We start from the raw sequence: 25,588 nt of genomic DNA, 5'->3' as shown, positions 1-25,588 counted from the left end.
TGAGGTCATTATGCTGAGTGAAATAAGCCAGTCACAGACAAATACTATGTGATGCCACTTGTGTGATGTACTTAGTGAAATTTATAGAGATACAGTAGAATGGTTATTGCCAGGGTCAGAGGGTAGAGGAGAACGAGGAACTTGTTTAATGGTTACAGAGTTTCAGTTTTGCAAGATGAAAACAGTCCTTTAGGTCAGGGTTCCCCAACCCCTGAGCCACAGACTTATATTGGTCCCTGGCCTGTTAGGAAGAGGCTGCACAGTGGGAGGTGAATGGTGGGTGAGTGAGCATTACCGCCTGAGCTCTGCCTCCTGTCAGATCAGTGGCAACATGAGAACATTAGATTCTCAAAGGAGTTCAAACCCTACTGTGAACTGAGTGTGCAAGGGATGTAGGCTGCATGCTCTTTATAAGAATCTAATGCCTGATGATCTGACATGGAACAGTTTCGTCCGAAAACCATCCTTCCCACCCACCACCCCACCAACCTTCCTACCCCTGCTGTCTGTGGAAAAAATGTCTTCCACAAAACTAGTGCCTGGTGCCAAAAGGGTTGGGGACCGCTGCTTTAGGTGGATGGTGGTGACGGTGGCACAAAAATGAATATATTTAATGGCACTGAAGCACACACTTAAATATGATTGGGATGGCAAATCACTTAGGTAGTGTGGTTCTTAACAGATAATGACAGAAAACCAAATAGGATGATATGGTTAGGCTCTGTGTCCCCACTCAAATCTCATCTTGAATTGTAATCCTCAGGTGTTGAGGGAGAGGCCTGCTGGGAGATGACTGGATTATGGGGCTGTTTCCCCCATGCTGTTCTCATGCTAGTGAGGGAGTTCTTTCAAGATGTGATGGTTTTATAAATGGCAGTTTCCACCTGGACTGTGCGTACTCTTGCTTGCTGGCCACCATGTAAGACGTGCCTCTTCCCCTTCTGCCACAATTGTGTTTCTTGAGGCCTCTCTAGCCATGCGGAACTGTGGGTCCATTAAACCTTTTTCCTTTATAAATTACTCAGTCTCTGGTATTTCTTCGTAGCAGTGTGAGAACAGACTAATACAGTAATAGGGTTAACATGACAAGCAGTTGTTCTGAAGGTAACACTTGTGTTGGGTAGGAGAACATATAAAGTGTCCTTTTAGCTCATCTCCAAAACAGAAAGTTAGAGGCACAAACAAAGGCTTAGAGATGGGGGCTAATGAGCCTTCCAGAACTTACCATAATCAAGTTTGGTTAGAATGGAGAACATAATCCAGAAATGTTGGCAATGGGGAGTGTGTGTGTGTGTGTGTGTGTGCACACGTGCATGTGTTTTATTTCCCACAGTAACAGACATTGTGCTCTCTGCTTCACATTTTATTTACTGTCTATATTTTGTCTCATAAGGTAGGCAGCATTATTCTCAGATTAAATAATTGGATTCAAGTTTCTCAGTAGTGACATAGCTGAAGTTCATACTTGGGTCTGCCTTAGTAATTTGCCCAGTATGTGCCAGCCTCATGGCCACCAAACACATGGTGCTCCATGGTGCAGTTACCTACTGCAGTGAGTCACAGGTTAAAATGAAAGTGAAGTCGGTGACAAAGCTGCTTTTTTCTTTTTCAGATGGAGTTTTGCTCTTACTGCCCAGGCTGGAGTACAGTGGCGTGATCTCAACTCACTGCAACCTCTGCCTCCTGGTTCAAGCGATTCTCCTGCTTCAGCCTCCCGAGTAGCTGGGACTACAGGTGCGTGCCACCACACCCGACCAATTTTTCGTATTTTTAGTAGAGATGGGGTTTCACCATGTTAGCCAGGATGGTCTCAATTTCCTGACCTTGTGATCTGGCCACCTCAGCCTCCCAAAGTTCTGGGATTACAGGCGTGAGCCACCATGCCCAGCAGGTTTTTTTAAAAAATAAAGATCATGACATCAAAATGATTAGTGAGATAAACTTTGCTAAGATTTAATGTCAGGATAAGAAGCTGAAGCTACAGTAATTATCTAGACTCGGGGAAATCAGTTCAGAGGGTAAGGTCTTCACCTCTGCCCCACATGATTCTGATGTGCAGCCAGTTTTGAAATCCACTGGTTTAGATTTTGTCCCTAAGATAGGAACTTAATCTAGGGCTGCCATTACAACAGAAATGAAATGTTTTTTATTTCCTGCAAATACTTTTCAAGTACTTATTTATTACATGTTAGACACCATGCTGGAGACTCAGTTCAAACCCATTTTGAGATGTAGTATTGCAAATCAGAGAACAATGGTAAAAAATGAGAACTGTGAATGTGAAGTTTTCAGGGGTCAGATGTGATGTGGTGGTGTGGGCATAAAAACTGGAATAGTATATTGTTAGGTTGAGAAAAATGTAACAATTTTTTTTTCATTCTTACATACTCCTAGTAATGTTCTTATTCAGAGTCCAGTCTAAAATTTAGGTGTTTGTTTTGAAGATGATGAATTCCCATGTTGTAACTATGGCTGAAAAGGGACTTTTCAAAAGCAGACTTTGTGATGTAAAGACAGGCAAATTTGGTACAAGTACCGTATCCAAATTTATTATATCTATCTAAGAGGCATCGTGGGCTGTAACTAGACTCAAAGGTTAGTAACTAGACTCAAAGGTTAAGAACATTTTATGCACTTATTTCACAAACATTTACTGAGCATACTAGGTTCTGGGAACGTGATAGGGGAAAACGCAAGTAAGAGTGTGCAGAACACGGGAAGAGTGATCGAAATGTCAGCCAGCAAGAACAGGGGAGAGCTGCCGGGCCGAGAGGAGAGGACCAGTTCTGCAGATGTGTGGATTTCACAGCCTGCTCTCTGGTTTTTGAGCCTGACTCCTGGCTTAGAAAATGGTAATCCCTAAGAAGACAGGGACGATACTGATGTAGAACTTGACATAAGATCTCTACTTTCTTGAAGAGAGCACAAGGTTTGTTTTAAGTCGTGAAGTAGCTCAATCTCTTCCTTCAACTGCTGCCGCCTTTGTTGAGATGTGTCAATTTTTTTCTCTATTGCTGTGAAAAGAAGAAATAAAGTGATTTCACATTATTCAGTAGTTTTATTAGAAATAATGTACCATTTCTAGCCTCTTTCACTTGCAAGTACAGATACAGATACACAATCCTCATGCCTCTAATAAATAGAAAGGATCAGAGCCTTATGGGCAGGAGCTGGTTTCTTTATGCCTTCACTTCCTCCTTCTAATTCAGGACAGAATTCTAACAAACATTTATCACACACAAAGCTGCTCAGTAAACACTTAAGATTTTGTGTACATTTATAGCAGAACAAGTCCCTTTGTATATCATCTTTGAGAACTTGAAAACAGTGACTGTATAGCCTTCATGCTATATACTATATCCATTTATTGAGAGATGATGATAATTGGAGAATGTGGCTAGAATACCAAGTTTAAGGACAAGTCCTTCCTAAAAATGCACCAGTTCTTAATGTTACATAAAAGCTTTTGGTTTCATTTAGAAATAATAGGAAGGCTTTTAACTGTGGAAACTCAGAAAAGCTTAGGAGGAAGATAGATAGCTACTTGGGCTTTACAAGTAACAAATAGTACTCAATGGCAATGTAATTTTTAAACGCCTCAAAATCGGACAGTTGTTAAACCTTTCTTCAGACTAACTGCATACCTATAATTAACTTAAAACATTAGTAAGGCTAAATTAAGCAAAACATTAGTAAGGCTAAATTAAGCAAGTTTTTATCAACTGGGTATCGAAACCCAGCTTAAGCCTTTTAAAAGTTGAAGCTCATGCAGTTCCAAGTAGTGGCACCCCCTCCATACTATATTGTAATACATGTACTCCCACCTAACCCATCCAAGTAGTGATGTGCAACATGTTCCCTTACATGAATGAAAGAAACACACACATGGAAATCCCCTAGAAATTGACACTTTTAAGAAAAATATTTTTAAGGCTGCTTTAAAAAAATATGGATAATGCTATATATTAGCAGACATCCTCAAAAGACTGTTTGTTGTTAGACTAGGCTCATGCCTGTAATCCCAGAACTTTGGGAGGCTGAGGCAGTTGGATCATGAGGTTAGGAGCTTGAGACAAGCCTGGCCAACATGGGGAAACCCCATCTCTACTAAAGATATAAAAAATTAGCCAGGCATGGTGGCACATGCCTGTAACCCCAGCTACTCGGGAGGCTAAGGCAGGAGAATCGCTTGAACCTGAGGAGCGGAGATTGCAGTGAGCTGAGATCGTGCCATTGCACTGCAGTCTGGGCAACAGAGCGAGACTCCATCTCAAAAAAACAAAAACAACAACAAAAAACTGTTAGACACTATCTTTGGTAGATTTTTCAAAGTGTTGTTTTTCCTGCTGGTTATAAATGTAGTAAACAATTCAATTAGAAATGTATAATATAGAAAGACAAAATGAGAAAGGTTGTGCACGTTGAGATAGGGATATGAACTGTTTTCTTCACAGGGAAATCCTATTGTCTTCCTACCATATGCTGGAGAGACAGCTACATCTGTGGAAAAGAAGTGTGGAGGGCACTCTTGCACAACTTCAGGGGGAACCATCCACACCAACGCTGTGTGACTCTCTGCACCGCCTGCCTAGCTGTGTGTGGCAGCCTTGATAGAGAAGTCAGACCAGACTCATAAACAAGTGGAAGTATAGCCTGTCTTGAGGGCATCTTAAATAATGCTGAAAGGGGGACTCACTCAATAAATGGTTACTCTTTAATAGGAAGGTTAAATCTCCCTCCTCCGACCCCTACTAGATTTTCTACTGCAAACGTTTCTTGGTTATTCTTGCTGTTTTTTTTTTTTTTTCCCTGATGAACTTTAAATCAGTTGCAACCCTTCCTGATAAGAAATTAAATTAGATTTGAAGATTAATTTTGGGAGAACTGAAATTTTGACCTATCTCACCAAGCGAGAGGGAGGCAAGAGAAGGAATGGTTTATCATAGTTTTGCCACCCAGGAGCAGAGAAGCCGCAGGAAGCTTCACCAGCTCCTGCGTGGGCCACACACAGGCCAAAATAGGCTCCAGTTTTGGAATCAATTTTTTCTTGTCTCTACTTTTTAAATGAGTTTTTCTCATTACAAAAGTATTTGTGTGTATATAGAAAATTTGGAAAATATAGCACTAAAAGAACAGACAAAAATCACTATAATCCAACTACCTACAACCAACTACTGTCTCCACCAGGTGTACCTTTTGTCTGCGCCTGTGTACCTATGTGTTTTTCCTCTATGTTTGTTTGTGGGACGGGGAGGGCTCATACTGTTTTTGTAATGGACTTTTCTCATTTAAGAAAACAATAAACATTCTTCTAAAATATTTTTATCACCTGTATAGTATATTGTTTCAATACCATAAATATTTCTCAACTATGCTGCTTAGATATTATATAACTCATTTACCTGCTTGAAAATTTTCAAATGTGTCTTCAAACAGTCTGCATTCAAAAAGTGCACTCCCGATTTCTTCATAGTCTGGAGGGAGAAAAACATTTTCAGTATTAAACGGTTTATATAAGTTGAAACCCCTCCATTTATATATGTAATCCAAAACAGGGGAAAGGAAAGATAGCAGTCATCTACCGTGGAACTTTAATGTTAGATGGCAGCAGCAGCAGTACAGGAAAGCTGTCAGAAATGTTCGTTCTTGGCATTTTTTTCTTTTTTTTTTTTTTTGAGACAGAATCTCACTCTGTCGCCCAGGCTGGAGTGCAGTGGCGCAATCTCGGCTCACTGGAAACTCTGCGTCCTGGGTTTAAGTGAGTCTCATATTTCAGCCTCCCAAGTAGTTGAGATTGCAGGCGCACATCACCACACCTGGCTAATTTTTGTATTTTTAGTAGATGGGGCCGGAAACTGCTGATCTCAGATTATCTGCCCACCTCAGGCTCCCAAAGTGCTGGGATTACGGGCTTGAGCCACTGTGCCTGGCCCCCAATTCTTGGCATTTGTACTGGATCAGAATCTCTGTAGGCTAGGCCCAGCTATTTGTGTCCTCACAAGCCCTACCTGTGATTCTCAGGCACACTGTGTGGGAAGTGCTTGGTCTAGAGAAAATAAATGAATAAAATAGTATAATAAATGAGCTCTTGGAAATGTTGACTATTAATTTCACTTTTTGGTTTTGCCTTATAGAAAATAATACCATTCAAATAAACATATTTTTTACATTGTTGCCTACAATATAAGCTGTCCAGCTTGTCCTTGTAAAATAACTATATTTACAATAAAGGTTTTTTTTGTTTGTTTTTTTTTTGAGACAGTCTCTGTCGCCCAGGCTGGAGTGTAGTGGTGTGACCTCAGCTCACTGCAACCTTGACCTCCTGGGTTCAAGCAGTTCTCTGCCTCAGCCTCCCAAGTAGCTGAGATTACAGGCGCCTGCCACCAGGCCTGACTAGCTGAGTTTTATATTTTGAGTAGAGATAGGGTTTCACCATGTTGGCCAGGCTGGTCTTGAACTTCTGACCTCGTGATCTGCCTGCCTCAGCCTCCCAAAGTGCTGGGATTACAGGTGTGAGCCATCATGCCCAGCCTATAATAAAGTTTTTTAACTCATGGGATATAAGTTACAAGAAGGCTAAGTAAGCCTGAGTGCAGTGGCTTACTCCTGTAATCTTAGCACTTTGGAAGGCCAAGGTGGCCAGATCACTTGAGGTCAGGAGTTCAAGACCAGCCTGGCCAACATGGTGAAACTCCATTTCTACTAAAAATACAAAAATTAGCCAGGCATGGTGGCACATGCCTGTAATCCCAGCTACTCCAGAGGCTGAGGCAGGATAATCACTTAAACCCTGGAGGTGGAGGTTGCAATGAGCTGAGATCGTGCCACTGCACTTCAGCCTGAGAGACAGAGTGAGACTCCACTTCCAAAAAAAAAAAGCTAAATAGCTATATACCTGCAGGTACAAATGGAACTTTGGCTTCCCCAAGAGCTCTTTAAGAAAGAAACTTCTTTAACAAAGTTCATCTTTAAACCAAACATCAATCAAAACATTAAAATTCCTTTTAAACTTTGAGTTAGCATTATTTAATAAAGGATACTTGGCTTATTAAGGAATAGAATTTGAGTCAAATCAAAACTGTACCATAACACTGTTCTCAGATCTTAGCAACAGGAGTGCAGGGCGGTGGCAGGAGAGCATATGTGACCAAATCAATCTCTGAATGCCACATTCTCTTAGTGGCCAACCTGTTAGACACCTCTGGAAAATGGACCACAACTCTCACAGCATCAGGGTACTTTTGACTAAATTACTGAGTTTGTAAATTATCCACATCCTGTTGATTTATGAAGGACAGTAGATCTGGTACAATGATTTTATTAAAGAATGAGGTAAAGAAGAAGGAAAAAGCAGTATAGGAAGAAAATGGGTCTTTTCCCCCTCCTTGGGTTTGTTTTGTTTTACACCCAGGTCTGGGAGAAGTCTCTATACTTAGAAATATTGCTATTCATCAGTACCTGCTTCTGAAGTAGTCTCATCCATGAGTTTTTCTGGAATTGAATGAACTTTGTCTAATATTTCTTCAAGTAAGTAAGTAAGAAGTCCTGCTTCCTTGCATTTCTTAAGAAAAGGAACTTTCACAGTTGCATCTAAGAATAAGACAAACATTTCAGAAGGAAACAGTCTTAGGGCAGCTAATCATAAATCACTTTATGCTTATTCAGCCTTTGCCTAGTGGTGGATGAGCATACTTAGTAAAATATAGCACCTTCAACCCTTTCTATTAATTATACTTTCATCATACCTCATTTTTTTTTGGCCAGCTGAAACAATGAAAGAAATATTACAAAAAGTAAAAGTGAAAATTCCTCGCTTACAATAACTATGTGAATTAAGAGGATTTTTTAAAACATAAAACTAATTTTTAAAATTTCAATACCTTTTGGGGAACAGGTGGTTTCTGGTTACATGGATAAGTTCTTCAGTGGTGATTTCTGAGATGCTGGTGCATCTGTCACCTGAGCAGTGTACATTGTCCCCAATATGTAGTTGAATTAAGAGGATTTTTAAAAATTACCTTTAAATCTTTGACATATCAGCCCCTGTCACTTTTTGTCACAGTTTCTATGTGTTGTTAACGAATGTCTGTTTCTTTAAAGAGCAGATAGCTATAGTTACAGGGGTCACAGTGTGAGGGGTGACACATCACTGGATTCTGAGCTCAGGCAGGCCTGTCTGCATCTTCATTAAGAAGTCTATCTTTTCTTAATACTGAAGGCAATGGACCATTCCAACCTAAGTTATCTTGATATGCTGGGATTACGATAGAGTGGATAGTTATGATAAAGATTTATACTTACTCATTACTACAAGCCTAGAAAAATAAAGATTAAGGTGGGATACCAAGTTTGAAATACGTGGGTTGACATTTTTGTAAGTACTGTAGGCCATATTTGTTAAGACAACACTTAGCACAAACCTGTGTGTTTGCCATGCTCTTCTTTCATGTGTCTTATGAATCTATTACGTGTCATTGTTTCGGGTGGCTAGAAGGAGAGAAAATCAAGATTGCATTACATTGATTTAAATATTGCATAAAATGAAAACCAATCTTTTGCTGTGCATAACTAAATGATATGCCTATGGTAAAAATCATGCCCTAGCAGGGCGTGTTGGCTCACACCTGTAATCCCAGCACTTTGGGAGGCTGAGGTGGGCGGATCACAAGGTCAGGAGCTTGAGACCAGCCTGGCCAAAATGGTGAAACTGTCTCTGCTAAAAATACAAAAATTAGCCATGCGTGGTGGTGTGTGCCTGTAATCTCAACTACTTAGGAGGCTGAGGCAGGAGAATCACTTGAACCCGGGAGGCAGAGGTTGCATGAGCCAAGATCACTCTAGCCTGCACTCTAGCCTGGGTGATAGAGATGCTGTCTCAAAAAAAAATGCCCCATATTCATATGTAGATGTAAACATCAAGTATATTTTTGTTTTGTATTATAAAACATCAAGAAGTCTTTGACAAGCACCCCTTATATAAACAGAAGGAGGTGAAGGTTGCTGGTTCATATGAATTTAGCTTATACATGCTGATAGTAAAAACTTTCAAATCCCCAAAATATTTATTTTTTTTTATTTTTTTTGAGACAGAGTCTCATTCCATCACCAGGCGCCAGGCTGGAGTGCAGTGGCACGATCTTGGCTCACTGCAACCTCCTCCTGCTGGGTTCAAGCAATTCTCCTGCCTCAGCCTCCCGAGTAGCTGGGACTACAGGCATGCGCCACCACACCCAGCTAATTTTTGTATTTTTAGTAGAGACGGGGTTTCACCACGTTGGCCAGGGTGGTCTCGATCTCTTGACCTCGTGATCCACCCACCTCGGCCTCCCAAAGTGCTGGGATTTACAGGCGTGAGCCACCGCGCCCGGCTCAAATCCCCAAAATATTTTCATATACCTTATGCATGACAATCCAGAAGTTTATAAGAGCCACATATTTGGTTAGGTGTGGGTCATGAAGCTGGGAAATACTTGGCTCCATAAGGATGTTCAACTGCACCCTCTGCCTGTTTTAACTGTAAGCACCTGTGGGGTCAGATGCTCTCACTAGTTTGGTGCCAGGGGATGCTTTATAGGAGCTCGGAGAATGTCACCTCCTGAAGGTTATGTGCTTGGAACTTCCAGATTCATTTTCATGCTCATCTCATTATGATTCTATCATCTAGGAAATATCTAAGAGCTTCCCAACTATGGGATTGTTTCTAAAAAGACAGACTCAGGAGCAGTCTTAGCTGAGAACACAAATGAAGAATGTTCTACAAAGGCTGTCTATTCAGATGATTTGGAAAGTACATTTCACCTGACATTCAGACTGGTTTAAATAAGAACTCTGTATGAAGCAATGTAAAGCTATAAAAACTAAGTAAAATTACCTGTATGTGATTGCCTCTGAGGTGTTTCTTCCTTCCTCTTTTTCCTTTAACTCCTGAAAATTTAGCTAAAAATATAAACCATTTAAAAATTGGAATCCATAAAGGAAAAGATTAATGTTTGACTACATGAAATATACAACTCATAGGCCAAAAGTTTTTACAAAGTCAAAAGATATGGCAAACTTTGACTGTTTGCAGCACTTATGAGAAAGGGTTAATTTTTTAAAAAGATTATTATAAGTTTAATGCAAAACACATAAATAATTGAGTAGAAAAATGGGCACATGGGAACTCTCTGAGGAGAGGGTTAATTGAATAGAAAAATGAACAAATTGGGTCATAGGAAAACAAATATAATTGGTGAAAAGATAAGAGAATGCACTCATAAGTGAAGATATCCAAAGGAAAACAGACTAATAAAGATGAAGACGTTTAATAGATGACGTTTGCAAGGATTTGAGTAAGTGTGTACTGCTAGTGCTTTTCCCTGTCAATAAACACTGATTTAAAGCAGTATTTGTAATACCATTTCCTGCTAAGTTAAAAGGGTAATGACTGAAAAATGATTGTAGAGGTGCTGTTTGAAGAGTGTTGTTTATCACCAATTAATGCAGTTGGCATGATGCAATACTAAGTCTTTTCCAAAGCGGCCCCAACTCCAGTTCACAGTGAACATCTCAGATTTAGTGCTGCTAAGACACTGCTGTTCCACTCATGAATGAAAGTGTACCCCATAACTCCAGTTAAGGAGCCAGTCTGCCTTAATTAGAACTGAAATGCTAACCATACATCCTTAAGGAATTTTCACTCAGAGAAGGTGCAGCACTTTTTAAATTCTTATGGAAGAGAAGCAGTCCCAAAAGTCAAAGCTTTTTCTCATGTCTTAGTTTGGTTCTGTGAGTGTAGTGAGAATGAAAGATACCAGGTTCAAAGAGAATAGGTCTTATTCATAAAAAATTAGTCAATTATATCATATAGTACACAAAGCAGTCAATTTTCTAGATATGTAAACATTAATATTTTAATTCAGTGAAGCTAGTATAGACTATTCCTTATGTTACCTAAATGTTTACCTTTCTCTAAAACCCACAGTGCTAAATTTTAGAAACTTACCACTTTGAGTGATGATCGGGAATTGAGCATGTTGTTGGCAAAACAGTCTGAAATATTTAATTTCAAAGAATTGTAAAATATTTTTATTTACAGTTTTCAAGTATCATATCTATTTTTGTGATTAAAAACGTACTAAACTATTTTTCATGATGGCATCACACTAAAGTTTTTTTGTTTTTTTTTTTAAAGCTGTTTAAACTTGTGTAAAGTTAGTGACCCACACTGAGTGCAGATGGAGGCTCAGTTAGATGTCTTTATGTCCTCAGGGTCTTAGGAAGATGATTATGTTCTTTCAAGGAATAAATGCTGATGAAGTATTATGAACAATACTAGTTCATATACAGTGGTCAGTGGGATTTTTACTGTATAAAGATCCATGAGATTCTGCTCGTTTTCAACAACAAACAGCACAAAATTGCACGCATTAATTTAAGGAAAAAGTAGTTTTCAATGAAAACAGGTATCTACCCCAGATCTTAGATTTTGCCTACAAAGGGCCTAGAACTGATTGGTATCTTCCAAGAGAAAGCAGCAGCAGAGCAGGCTACGATGAAGAAATGAAGTGAATCATTTTATAGAGCTGCTCAGGCCATTTTCTTTCTAACCTTTCCTCCTCCTCAGCACCCAGCTTCATCTCCCTTCCTCTCCAGATAGTGTTGACTCTCAGGACGCAGTGGCTCCTCACCTAGGGGAATGCCTTTTCTTTCCATCTTACACCAGTTCCCACCTCCTCCATGCAGTCTTCCCAGCAACACCCAAAGTTAATCTCCTCCCGATTTGGATTCTGGTTTCTCTGAGCACTTTCACTTGCCAAGTACTTCAATTTTTTCAAACAGTGTTGAAAATATTAGGATGAACCCCATGCCCCTATCCATTCCCAGTGTCAACAATTCTCAACTCAAGGCCAGGCTTTTTTTTTTTTTTTTTTTTTTTTCCCTGAGATGGAGTCTGACTCCGTCTCCAGGCTGGAGTGCAGTGGCCTGATCTCGGCTCACTGCAATCTCCACCTCCCAGGTTCAAGCGATTCTCCTGCCTCAGTCTCTCTAGTAGCTGGGACTATAGGCGCACACCACCATGCCTGGCTAATTTTTTGCATTTTTAGTAGAGATGGGGTTTCACCATGTTGGCCAGGATAGTCTCGATCTCCTGACCTTGTGATCTTCCCACCTTGGCCTCCCAAAGTGCTGGGATTACAGGCGTGAGCCACTGTGCCCAGCCCCAGGCTCCTTTCATATAAACCCCCTCCTGCTCTCGTTATTCCATGTGCTTCTGTTTGCATTGACCTTCCTTCTGGCCTTCCCACCAGGTGATAACTTCTCTGAGGTTCAATCTGTATTTTATTCCTCTTTGTATCTCATAGCACCTAGAAAGGTGCCTTGTGTATGCTAGGCATGAAGGTTTAAATTCAGTTTAAAAATGCATAGAAATTCACCTGTTCCTTGATAAAACAATGCAAGACGACTATTTTATTGAGTCCCTAATTGTTAGTTCTTCTAATGGGTGTGATTAGTATATTTTTTCAAACTTTAAGATATAGCCGGGACTTACTTCCTTTTTGTTTGATCTTATGTTTAAGGTCATTATAAAGGTCATATTAAAATGAGCTCTTTGGGAAGGTAAATAATAAAAATGAGACTCAGTATAACCACCTGTGAGTGTCTTACTTAGCAAATCAAATATAAAAAGAAGGTGCAGTACAAAATTACACATTTACACATTTCTTTCCATGTCTGATTAGCAACAGAATACTCATGGAACTTGCTCAGAATCAGATTTAAAATTATTTAGCAAGCTTCTTTCAATGGTAGGCTTGCCCTCTTGGTTTAGAATATATAGCCCCCATACCTGAAGACAACATGGTGGCAAAGAGCAAGGACTTGGAAGTCCTGCAGCCCAGCTCTGCCACTGACCAGCTCTGTGACCTGGGGACAAGTCACTGAGTGTCTCAAGGCCCCAGTTTCCTCCTCTGGAAAATGGAGATAACAGTATCTACCTCAGTTGATTGTTCCGAGGATGAAATGAGTTAACATTTGTAAAGCACTTAGAACTATGCCTGGCATAAAGCAAGTGGTTATTAAATAAACAAAATAGTGCCTGGAACACTATGGGAAAAATTGGGAATATATGCCCACTGGCAGGCAAAAGATCAGCCTCTGAATGGAATTTTTAAAAATCTTAAAAAATATAACATAGCTTACAAAAATATTTGAAAAAAATCATGCTTTCCTAACACTGATCTCATTATTCAAGATATTATGATTAAAATAATATATTTCATTGAAATTTAAAATTCAAGTGGAATCTAAGCACATGCCCCAAAGAAGTGAGAAATGTCACTCTGGCTCTTCAACTTCAGACCCTCTTTTTATTCCATGTCATAGCTTTAAGAGGGCTAAAACTCTTTCCAAGATAGTTTGCTCCATCACCTTTGTATGACATATCTTAGGCTACATCTACCCACCAAAAAGAGTGATACTATCGAACATGATCTGAATCCATTCACTTACCAAATGACTTACTGATTTCTTCTGACCCAATTATACACTTATTTAACTGAACGAAATCTTTTCTCAGAAGGAAGACCAAGGATAAAGCAAATATAATTCCACTGGACTTGAAGTCTGCCTTATTGGGTCCAAATTAATATTAAAGAATTGTTGGGGCCGGGCGCGGTGGCTCACGCCTGTAATCCCAGCACTTTGGGAGGCCGAGGCGGGTGGATCATGAGGTCAAGAGATCGAGACCATCCTGGTCAACATGGTGAAACCCCGTCTCTACTAAAAATACAAAAATAATAGCTGGGCATGGTGGTGCGTGCCTGTAATCCCAGCTACTCAGGAGGCTGAGGCAGAAGAATTGCCTGAACCCAGGAGGCGGAGGTTGCGGTGAGCCGAGATCGCGCCATTGCACTCCAGCCTGGGTAACAAGAGCGAAACTCTGTCTCAAAAAAAAAAAAAAAAAGAATTGTTGGAAGAAATGGACAAAAATTTAAAACCCAAAGGCAATATAAACAGGATAAGTTTCTTTAAGTTCTTAATGATTAATTAGTGTATTTGCTACATCATTTCTTTATTGTTTTTAGTAGCTATTTTTAGGCAAGATGATGCTGGTGACAAGTGGCTATCAATTGGTATGATGGTGGAAAATTACATTTATTCCACACACAAGATAGAGGGATAAGCCGGTGAACCTGTGGCTATAGAAGTATGGCCTTTTCCTGTTTGCAGAAAAGAACAGGTTTGAATGCCATCCCTACCACCATGACAATGCTTTCTACCAGGAAGAAGAGGGTTCAGGGAGATTTTTCTTTTTTAGAAAATCAAAACCAACCCCCCCGCCCCCCCACCACCAAACAAACTTTGTTTTCTTCCTGTGATATTTATATTGTGAAGTCATGTACCCCTGGGCATCCCCCAAACTGGCTATGTTCTCATTTGAAAACCATTTACATAAAATTAGTTTTAAAAGTCTCCTTGTCTTAATCCAACCATTCCTTATCCCAGTCCCCCAAATGTGGTTTTAAAAATGTTTTATTAAATACTTATAAATTCCTCGAGCTCCATCAGACTTTGGAACTGCATGGTCCTTCTTGGCACAGAAAAAGTGGTAATTCTTGTTACAGGCTTTTAAATCACATCCCACGGTGGCTCCTCTTTTATGACAAAATGTGCATTTCTACAGAAGAATAGATTTTACTAAGTACCTGTTGTTACTTGTTAAAATTCAAAGATATCATTAAATGTTATTTAAGTTCCAGGAGCCCTGCATTTTATCCTGGGCATCATCAGCAAGATTCCATCCTGTTACACTAGGTAGAGTCCTTAACATTTGGCTGCTCATTTGGGAATTTCAGCAAAACCTCAGCTAACCGGAATGCTTGGACAGACAGTTTTGTAATGATCTGATTAAAAGCAGAAAATGTTTTTTGTTTAAAAAAAAAAACCTCTCTTTTAAAAAATTTTCAAAAAAGCAGAGCTGGCAAATTAGGGACACTGAGACAGGCAAGAGTGGCTGCAGCTGTGCCACGAAGAGTGGTGTGATTTCTCTTTCAGACTCAGACCCTTCCCTGGGTGATAATATCTGTCTTACAAAGTTGCTCTTGAGGATAATGTGAGATAAAGTAAGGGAAACCTCCTTGGAATCTAGGTAGTGGGGCCAAATATTTTTTAAAATGCTACAACTTGTGAGTATTAACAGTTTTTTCTTAGTTCAATTTATTTGATCCCTGGCTTGTATTTGGTATTTTATATGTGAGAGTGGTGTCATGATGGCAGGCAGTGTGTGGCCACAGCAGCCGAACTGGTTGAGGGGAATCCAGCCAGGACCAAGGCTGATCTGCATCACACTCTGGCTGAATGACGCGGGGACACGCTGAAATTGCCTTACAGAACAGGAGGTCACTCATGCCATAGCCCAGGATCGGTACAAGCAAGCACAGAAGCAGTTAAAGGAAATTCAAATATAAGCAAGAAATAAGGTTATGATAAAGGTGGAATTTCAAATCAGAGATTACAAGAACGATCATTTATTTGGGAGGAGGGTAACTGGGTGTGTATATAGGAAAAAATAAAGTTAAATCCCTCTGAAAATATACTCCTGAATATAAGTTACACATGGATTAAAGACCTAACTAGATAATGTTAAAAAACGCTTAAAGATTAGGAAATATAGGAGAAAGAAAAAAGCACAGTATGGAGGCAAGGAAGGCTGTCTACGGCAGGAAGAAAACCCAGAAGTCACAAATGAAAACTTTGACAGGCTGGGTGTGGTGGCCCATGCCTGTAATCCTAGTACTTCGGGAGGCTGAAGCAGGAGGATTGCTTAAGCCCAGGAGTTCGACAAGCCTGGGCAATACAGTGAGACCTCATCTCTACAAAAAAATTTTAAAATTGGCCAGGCATAGTGGCACACTCAGTCCTGTATCCCAGCTATTTGAGAGGCTGAAGCCAGAAGATGGTGTGGGCCCAGGAAATCAAGGCTGCAGTGAGCTGTGACTGCACCACTGCACTCCAACCTGGATGACAGAGGGAGAATCAGTCTCCAAAAAAAATGACCGCCTACTATACAAACATTTTAAACTTCCATTTTTATAGTGAGGGCATTAAAAATATTTAAAAGACAAGGAAAAGATTGAAAGAAAAATGTTTGCAGCATATTAGATAAAGTACTAAGATTCTTATAACCTGCAGAAAAATGGTAACTGGCAAATTACAGAAGAAAAAAATACAAGTGGCTAATAAACATGTATTCATTTAAAAATACATGAGTATACAGATGGCCAGTGCTGTTGGAGCAGCGAGGTGGGCACAGGGAAGTCTCAGGGATGATCAGAGGGGTAAGTAAGGGCTAGATCATGTGGGGCTTACATGCCAGAGTAAGGAGTTGGGTTTTATCTTTATGCAAGGGGAACATAAACTGATTAACATTTTTGAAAGATCATTCAGGCTGCTGGGCTGCTGCTGGGTGGAGAACTATGAGCTGGGATAGGGATGGCAGAAGAGACAGTGGGGCAAGTGTCAGTACTCGCTCAGAGAACAAGATCAGTGACTTCACTATGGTGTATTAATGACATTGAATGAAGTGGGCAGATGGATGCAAGATGCATCTAGGCGTTAATGCCCATGGGCTTGATGTTGGGCTGGGAGGTTGACGAGGAAAAGAGAGTCCTTAGACTTCTGGTGTGGGCAAGTGGATAATGACAGTGCTGTTTATTGGGATGAAGAATGAGCAGGTTTAGATGGGGAATATGTGTGTGTGTGTGTGTGTGTGTGTGTGTGTGTGTGTGTGTGTGTGTGGTTTGGCCACTTTACTCTGACATACTATTGTGGTAGTCTGAATCCTAGGTAGGAGCCTGCTTGCTGAGAGCCCTTGCTGCTTGCCCTTAAAGCACTTGCCCAGCTGTACTGAAACCACAACAGCACTGGCCTGTCCCTCCCATGGGTGTGTGCCATGTATCTGCCCACATATTCCAAGGGTTCCATAAATGCTGTGAGTGGGTAACTATTACCTCAGGTGACTTTTCTCTCTTCTGTCCTTTATCCTCCACTTCCAACCCATCCCAAAGCCCTCCCAGTAGGGAAGTTGCATCCCAAGGTCTGCAGAAACCCTCAGGTACCTGCTTCCCTCCAAATATTAGTGCCTCCAGTCAACTGCCCTCATTTCTTAGCCTGTGTCCCCAAATATTAGTGCCTCCAGTCAACTGCCCTCATTTCTTAGCCTGTGTCTTTTCATATCTGGATGACCACTACAATTTCACGGAGCTTTCTTTAACTCTATGTCTCCCCACTCAAATCCAGTTAGTGAAGAGCAACAAAAATATTTCACTTGAGGTTTGTCTGCTACTTTCTAATCAGAGAGGCTCCCTGTTCACCCAGCTCATCACACCTGAAATCCTAGGGATGCGGCACTGTCAGCACTAATGATGTCAGTAGCCAGTCTTGCCAAGTATTAATTAGTATAGCATAGACATTGAAAGCAGGATCCACATACTTTTTTTTTTTTAATTTGAGTCTCCCTCTGTTGCCCAGGCTGGAGTACAGTGGCGTGATCATAGCTCACCACAGCCTCAACTTTCCAGGCTCAACAATCCTCCCACCTCAGCCTCCCAAGTAGCTACAGCTACAGGTATATGCCACTGTGCTGAGCTAATTATTTTTCTTTTTTGGAAAAGACAGGGTCCCACTATGTTGGTCTCAAGCTCCTGGGCTCAAGCAATCCTCCTGCCTTGGCTGGGATTACAGGCATATTAGATAAAGTACTAAGATTCTTATAACCTGCAGAAAAATGGTAACTGGCAAGTTACAGAAGAAAAAAATCCAAAGTGCTGGGATTACAGGCATTCACCACCATGCCCAGCCCACACACACTCCATTTTTATGACTTGCTTCAGGGCCTACTACAGTATTGTGTACATGGCCTAAGAGAGCATAATTTTCAGAATTCCATCTGGACTGTTCCCTTTCACTCTGAACTTTCCATTTCTTCAATTTACAAAACGGGCATAATTTTACCTATAGCTGGGAGTTCACCTAGAGCAATATATGCAACATACCTAATGGAGGATGCTGCTGATGCCGATGCCTTGCAGGCCTAAATAAATGTTTTTCCCCAGGCATTAACCTTGTGGTTGTAGTCAGTGTGAGGTGCTCACACTTGCTGTCCTGCTTGCTAAGATATGTAGGGTCCTTGAGAGGAAGTTGCTGCAGTAAGCCCAGTGGGATGACTTCTCAGCATTTTTTCCTTCCTAGATAGCCCCTTATGACCCATGGGGAGCTGACCTTGCTCCCAGGGTAGACCCTGATTAGTTTTGGCCACCCCCAGCAGCTGGTGCAGAAAGAGGGGAGCATCCTAATTAAACTTTCAGAAGGGCTGTTATTCCATGTGTAGGGATGACCTTTCTCTCACTGGATATGAATAAGAAAGCTTGATGCTCCAGTTGCTGCCTGTGGCCACTCTATAACCACAAGGAGACCAGTTGATTTTGGGGACAGGAGACCAGAGAGGAAGAACCTGGGCCCCTGATGACATTATCAAGCCACTGAATCAATCAACTTGGAAAGCAGGTGTTTTCTCTGATCAAGTGAAAAAATAAGTATCTTCTTTGTACAAGTCCGTTTCTTCTACTTTCTTACTTTCTACTCACTTTCTTCTACCTACGGCAAAAGCATTCCAACTCAGATCTACTTTATTGGTAAAGTATATGGTAGTTTATTTTAAAATATTAAATGTTGGCCGGGTGTGGTAGCTTACCTGTAATCCCACCACTCTGGGAAGCCAAGGCAAGTGGATCACCTGAGGTCAGGAGTTCGAGACCAGCTTGGCCAACATGGTGAAACCCCGTCTCTAATAAAAATACAAAAGTTAGCTAGGCATGGTGTCCCATGCCTGTAACCCCAGCTACTCAGGAGGCTGAGGCAGGAGAATCACTTGAACCCAGGAGGCTGAGGTTGCAGTAAGCTAAGATTGCATCACTGCACTCTAGCCTGGTCAACAAGAGTAAAACTCGGTCTCAAAAAAAATTCAATGTTAGGTTGAATCGAGCTTTCCAATATAGGTCCTACTTCTTTCAGCTCTCCAAGATGCTTCTCTATCCCTGGTTTATCAGTCAAATAGACTTCCTTTGGAATGCCTCCCCTGAGGGTCTGTTCATCCAGTATATGAAAGAACATCATTTACACTTACCAACTTCCTTCCTCTCTGGATTTCTTTCTTTACCGATTCCACATCAAAACTTCTATCGAGATTAAGTGGATCATGATCCTCATATTCCACAAGTCCTGAAGAATACAGCTGTAGAAATCGAAAAAAAAAAATCCAGAGTAGGCACAAAGTAATATTGGAAGTGACATGTCAGAAAATCATACCAAAAGTGGAAAATCGAACCAGAAGTGGAAAATGGACTAGGGGTGAAACAGTGGCAACTTTGGGGGTGGATGAGCAGACCATAAGCCATCCCACTTCTCTGGGAATGACTCTAGTTTCTAGGCATGTTTTATACTCTGTAATCCTGACCTCTAATAACTCATTGGACCTGGGTAGAACCCTGACGCCAAGGTAGGTCAATCTGATCCCCTATCCTAAAAGTGTGGAATGGGCTTTGAGCAATAGCTGAAGCCACGTGGTCAGAGCAAGTCAGTCCACAAAGAAAGAAAAACAAGGGCTAGAAAGAGGACATTCTAGGTTCCCAATGGTTTTCTACCTCTGTTTCTTACACTCACCTGCATGCCTGCCTTTAGGAAACATGAAAAGCCCCCAAAACCTTGTTACAAACCCCCTTTTATGTGTAGGTAGCTTAAGTCTTTATGTGCTACTTGAAACCAGAAGAATCCAAATCTTCTGAATTGAAGATCAGTGTTTCACATATTATACTCAAATAACAAACGGGCATGAAAAACATGAGTAAATTTTGGTGACATTGGCATAGACAAAGATTTCTTATAAAAAGCAGAAACCATAAAGAAAAAACAAGTTGGATTCCATCAAAATAAAAATTGTCTTTGAAAAACATTGCTAAGAAAACAAAAAGGCAAGCCAGAGACTCGGAGAAATTATTTACAATACATTATCTCTGCCAAAGACTTGTATCCAGAGGGATTGCTGTCAAGATGGCCGAATAGGAACAGCTCCGGTCTGCAGCTCCCAGCAAGATCGATGCAGAAGGTGAGTGATTTCTGCATTTCCAACTGAGGTACCTGGTTCATCTCACTGGGACTGGTTGGACAGTAGGTGCAGCCTACAGAGGGTGAGCTGAAGCAGGATAGGGTGGCGCCTCACCCAGGAAGCACAAGGGGTCGGGGAACTCCCTCTCCTAGCCAAGAGAAGCCATTAGTGACTGCACCATGACTAACAGTGCACTCTGGCCCAGATACTGCACTTTTCCCACAGTCTTCACAACCCACAGACCAGGAGATTCCCTCCCGTGCCTATGACACCAAGACCCTGGGTTTCAAGCACAAAACTGGGTGGCCATTTGGGTGATACTGAGCTAGCTGCAGAGTTTTTTGTTTGTTTTTTGAGATGGAGTCTTGCTCTGTCACCCAGGCTGGAGTACAATGGCATGATCTCCGCTCACCACAACCTCCATCTCCTGGGTTCAAGCAGTTCTCCTGCCTCAGCCTCCAGAGTAGCTGGGATTACAGGCACGCACCACCATGACCAGCTAATTTTTTTTTTTTTTTGTATTTTTAGTAGAGATGGGGTTTTATCATGTTGGCCAGGCTGGTCTTGAACTGCTGACCTTGTGATCTGCCTGTCTTGGTCTCCCAAAGTGCTGGGATTACAGGCATAAGCCACTGCACCCAGCCAGTTTTTTTTTTCCTACCTCAGTGGTGCCTGGAATGCCAGCTAAATAGAACTGTTCACTCCCCCAGAAAGGGAGCAGAAGCCAGGGAGCGAAGTGGTCTGGCTTGGCAGGTCCCACCCTCACAGAGCCCAGCAAGCTAAGATCCACTGGCTTGAAATTCTTGCTGGCAGCACAGCAGTCTGAGCTTGACCTGGGAGGCTTGAGCTTGGTGTGGGGAGAGGCATCTGCCATTGCTGAGGCTTGAGTATGCGGTTTTACCCTCACAGTGTAAACAAAGCCTCCTAGAAGATCAAACTCGGTGAAGCCCACTGCAGCTCAGCAAGGCCGCTATGGCCTGACTGCCTCCTCTCTGGGCAGAGCATCTCTGAAAAAAAAAAAGGCAGCAGCCCCAGTCAGGGGCTTATAGATAAAACCCCCCTCTCCCTGGGACAGAGCACCTGGGGGAAGCGGCAGCTGTGGGCACAACTTCAGCAGACTTAAATGTCCCTACCTGGTGGCTCTGAAAAGAGCAGCGGATCTCCCAGCACAGCACTTGAGCTCTGCTAAGGGTCAGACTGCTTCCTCAAGTGGGTCCCTGACCCCCATGTCTCTGATTGGGAGACAACTCCCAGTAGGGGCCAACAGACACCTCATACAGGAGAGCTCTGGCTAGCATCTGGTGGGTGCCCCTCTGAGATGAAGCTTCCAGAGGAAGGAACAGCAGGAATCTTTGCTATTCTGCAGCTTCTGCTGGTGATACTCAGGCAAACAGGGTCTGGAGTGGACCTCCAGCAAACTCCAGCAGACCTGCAGCAGAGGGGCCTGTTAGAAGGAAAACTAACAAAAGGAATAGCATCAACATCAACAAAAAGGACATCCACACAAAAACCCTGTCCAAAGGTCACCAACATCAAAGACCAACGTAGATAAATCCATGAAGAGGAGGAAAAACCAGCTCAAAAAGACTGAAATTTCCAAAACCCAGAACACCTCTTCTCCTCCAAAGGATCATAACGCCTCACGAGCAAGGGAACAAAACTGGACGGAGTTTGACCAACTGACAGAAGTAGGATCCAGGTGGGTAATAACAAACTCCTGCGAGCTAAAGGAGCATGTGCTAACCCAATTCAAGAAAGCTAAGAACACTGAAAAAAGGTTAGATGAATTGCTAACTAGAATAACCAGTTTAGAGAAAAACATAAATGACCTGATAGAGCTGAAAAACACAGCATGAGAACTTCATGAAGCATATACAAGTATCAATAGCTGAATCCATCAAGTAGAAGAAAGGATATCAGAGATTGAAGATCAACTTAATGAAATGAAGCAAGAAGATGAGATTAGAGAAAAAAATAATAAAAAGGAAAGAACAAAGTCTCCAAGAAATATGGGACTATGTGAAAAGACCAAATCTACATTTGATAGGTGTACCTGAAAGTGATGGGAAGAATGGAATCAAGTTGGAAGACACTCTTCAGGATATTATCCAGGAGAACTTCCCCAACCTAGCAAGACAGGCCAACATTCAAATTCAGGAAATACATAGAACACCACAAAGATACTCCTTGAGAAGAGCAACCCCAAGACACATAATCGTCAGATTTACCAAGGTTGAAATGAAGGAAAAACTGTTAAGGGCAGCCAGAGAAAAACGGGTTACACACAAAGGGAAGCCCATGAGACAAACAGCGATCTCTCTGCAGAAACCCTACAAGCCAGAAGAGAGTGGGGACCAATATTCAACATTCTTAAAGAATTTTCAACCCAGAATTTCATATCCAGCCAAACAAATACAAATCAGATCCCACAGAAATACAAACTGCCATCAGAGAATACTATGAACACCTTTACGCAAATAAACTAGAAAATCAAGAAGAAATTGGTAAGTTTCATAAGTTAAGGGAAAATAAAATCCTTTACAGACAGGCAAATGCTGAGAGATTTTGTCACCACTAGGCCTGCCTTACAAGAGCTCCTTAAGGAAGCACTAAACATGGAATGGAACAACCGGTACCAGCCACTGCAAAAACGTACCAAATTGTGAAGACCATCAACATTATGAAGAAACTTTATCAACTAATGGGCAAAATAACCAGCTAGTATCATAATGACATGATCAAATTCACACATAAAATATTAACCTTAAATGTAAATGGGCTAAAGTCCCCAGTTTAAAGACACAGACTGGCAACCTGGATAGAGTCAAGACCCATCATCAGTGTGCTGTATTCAGGAGACCCATCTCACATGCAAAGACACACGTAGGCTCAAAATAAAGGGATGGAGGAATATTTACCAAGCAAATGGAAAGAAAAAAAAAGGCAGGGTTTGCAATCCTAATCTCTGATAAAAACAGACTTTAAACCAACAAAGATCAAAAGAGACAAATATGGGTATTACATAAAGGGATCAATGTGACAAGAAGAGCTAACTATCCTAAATATATATGCACCCAATACAGGAGCACCCAGATTCATAAAGCAAGTTCTTAGAGACCTACAGAGAGACTTAGACTCCCACACAATAATAGTGGGAGACGTTAACACCCCACTGCCAATATTAGACAGATCAACGAGACAGAAAATTAACAAGGATATTCAGGACTTGAACTCGGCTCTGGAGCAAGCAGACCTAATAGACATCTACAGAACTCTCCATCCCAAATCAGCAGAATATACATTCTTCTCAGTACCACATCACACTTATTCTAAAACTGACCACATAATTGGAAATAAAATATGCCTCAGCAAATGCAGAAGAACGGAAATCATAACAATCTCTCAGACCACAGTGCAATCAAATTAGAACTCTGGATTAAGAAACTCACTCAAAACTGCAAAACTACATGGAAACTGAACAACCTGTTCCTGAATGACTACTGGGTAAATACTGAATTGAAGTCAGAAATAAAGAAGTTCTTTGAAACCAATGAGAACAAAGACACAATGTACCAGAATCTCTGGGACACATTTAAAGCAGTATCTAGAGGGAACTTTACCGCACTAAATGCTTACAAGAGAAAGCAGGAAAGATCTAAAATTGACACCCTAACATCACAATTAAAAGAACTAGAGAAGCAAGAACAAACAAACTCAAAAGCTAGCAGAAGAGAAGAAATAACTAAGAGCAGAACTGAAGGAGACAGAGACATGAAAAACCCTTCCAAAAAAAAAAAAAAAAAAAAAAAAAATCAATGAATCCAGGAGCTGTTTTTTGAAAAGATCAACAAAATAGATAGGTAGCCAGACTAATAAAGAATAAAAGAGAGAAGAATCAAATAAATGCAATAAAAAATGATAAAGGGGATATCACCACCAATCCCACAGAAATACAAACTACCATCAGAGAATACTATGAACACCTCTATGCAAATAAACTAGAAATTCATGAAGAAATGGATAAATTCTTGGTCACAGACACCCCCTCCCCAAGACTAAATCAGGAAGAAGTTGAATCTCTGAATAGACCAATAACAAGTTCTGATATTGAGGCAGCAATTAATAGCCTACCAACCAAAAAAAGTTCAGGACCAGACGGATTCACAGCTGAATTCTACCAGAGGTACAAAGAGGAGCTGATACCATTCCTTCTAAAACTATTCCAAACAACAGAAAAAGAGGGACTCCTCCCTAACTCATTTTATGAGGCCAGCATCATCCTGATACCAAAACCTGGTAGAGACACAACAAAAAAAGAAAATTTCAGGTCAATATCCTTATGAACATCGATGCGAAAATCCTCAATAAAATACTGGCAAACTGAATACAGCGGACATCAAAAAAGGTATCCTCTAATATCAAGTCAGCTTTATCCCCAGAATGCAAGACTTGTTCAACATATGCAAATCAATAAATGTAATCCATCACATCAACAGAACCAATGACAAAAACCACATGATTATCTCAATAGATGCAGAAAAGGCCTTCGATAAAACTCAACAGCCCTTCATGCTAAAAATTCTCAATAAACTATGTATTGATGGAATGTATCTAAAAATAATAAGAGCTATTTCTGAAAAACCCACAGCCAATATCATAGTGAATGGGCAAAAACTGGAAGCATTCCCTTTGAAAACTGGCACAAGACAAGGATGCCCTCTCTCACCATTCCTATTCAACATAGTATTGAAAGTTCTGACCAGGGCAATCAGGCAAGAGAAAGAAACAAAGGCTATTCAAACAGGAAAAAAGGAAGTCAAATTGTCTCTGTTTGCAGATGACATGACTGTGTATTTAGAAAACCCCATCATCTGAGCTCCAAATCTCCTGAAGCTGATAAACAACTTCAGCAAAGTTTCAGGATACAAAATCAATGTGCAAAAATCACAAGCATTCCTATTCACACATAATAGACAAACAGAGAGTCAAATCATGAGTAAACTTCCATTCACAATTGCTACAAAGAGAATTAAATATCTAAGAGTACAACTTATAAGGGATGTGAAGGACCTCTTCAAGGAGAACTACAAGCCACTGCTCAAATAAATAAGAAAGGACACAAACAAATGGAAAAATATTCCATGCTCATGGATAGGAAGAATCAACATTGTGAAAATGGCCATACTGCCCAAAGTAATTTATAGATTCCGTGCTATCCCTGTCAAGCTACCATTGACTTTCTTCACAAAATTAGAAAAAAAACTACTTTAAGTTTCACATGGAACCAGAAAGAAGCTTGCATAGCCAAGACAATCCTAAGCAAAACGAACAAAGCTGGAGGCATCATGCTACATGACTTCAAACTATACTACAAGGCTACAATAACCAAAACAGCAGGATACTGGTACCAAAACAGATATATAGATCAATGGAACAGAACAGAGG

General features: G+C 40.9%; 2 protein-coding genes across 5 annotated transcripts in view; one reads left to right on the top strand and one right to left on the bottom strand.

Moving 5' to 3' along the window:
• RCBTB1 (RCC1 and BTB domain containing protein 1) overlaps positions 1-5,319 on the top strand; it is a 61,880-nt gene extending 56,561 nt beyond the window's left edge. The window contains exons 14-15 of one of the 2 annotated variants that reach the window (XR_010341639.1): positions 1,613-1,734; positions 4,455-5,319. The gene's annotated coding sequence lies outside the window, so the exon portion shown is untranslated. The remainder of the gene's footprint in view (positions 1-1,612; positions 1,735-4,454) is intronic. The other variant, XR_010341640.1, reaches the window with a different exon arrangement.
• PHF11 (PHD finger protein 11) overlaps positions 2,534-25,588 on the bottom strand; it is a 32,134-nt gene continuing 9,079 nt past the window's right edge. For 2 of the 3 annotated variants that reach the window (XM_064373587.1, XM_064373590.1), the window contains 8 exons: positions 19,166-19,273; positions 14,526-14,659; positions 10,985-11,031; positions 9,872-9,936; positions 8,421-8,487; positions 7,459-7,590; positions 5,403-5,474; positions 2,534-3,014 (listed from right to left, as the gene is read on the bottom strand). In XM_064373587.1, coding sequence (XP_064229657.1) covers positions 2,860-3,014; positions 5,403-5,474; positions 7,459-7,590; positions 8,421-8,487; positions 9,872-9,936; positions 10,985-11,031; positions 14,526-14,659; positions 19,166-19,273 — 780 coding nt within the window. In that variant the 3' untranslated portion in view covers positions 2,534-2,859. The remainder of the gene's footprint in view (positions 3,015-5,402; positions 5,475-7,458; positions 7,591-8,420; positions 8,488-9,871; positions 9,937-10,984; positions 11,032-14,525; positions 14,660-19,165; positions 19,274-25,588) is intronic. The other variant, XM_064373589.1, reaches the window with a different exon arrangement.

This window comes from Aotus nancymaae, unplaced genomic scaffold (genome assembly GCF_030222135.1).
Source record: "Aotus nancymaae isolate 86718 unplaced genomic scaffold, 86718_ANA_hifiasm-v0.15.2.pri h1tg000009l, whole genome shotgun sequence".
In the NCBI taxonomy this organism is placed as follows: Eukaryota; Metazoa; Chordata; class Mammalia; order Primates; family Aotidae; genus Aotus; species Aotus nancymaae.
Note: the sequence above shows the minus strand (reverse complement) of the source record. Positions and strands in the feature narration are given on the sequence as shown.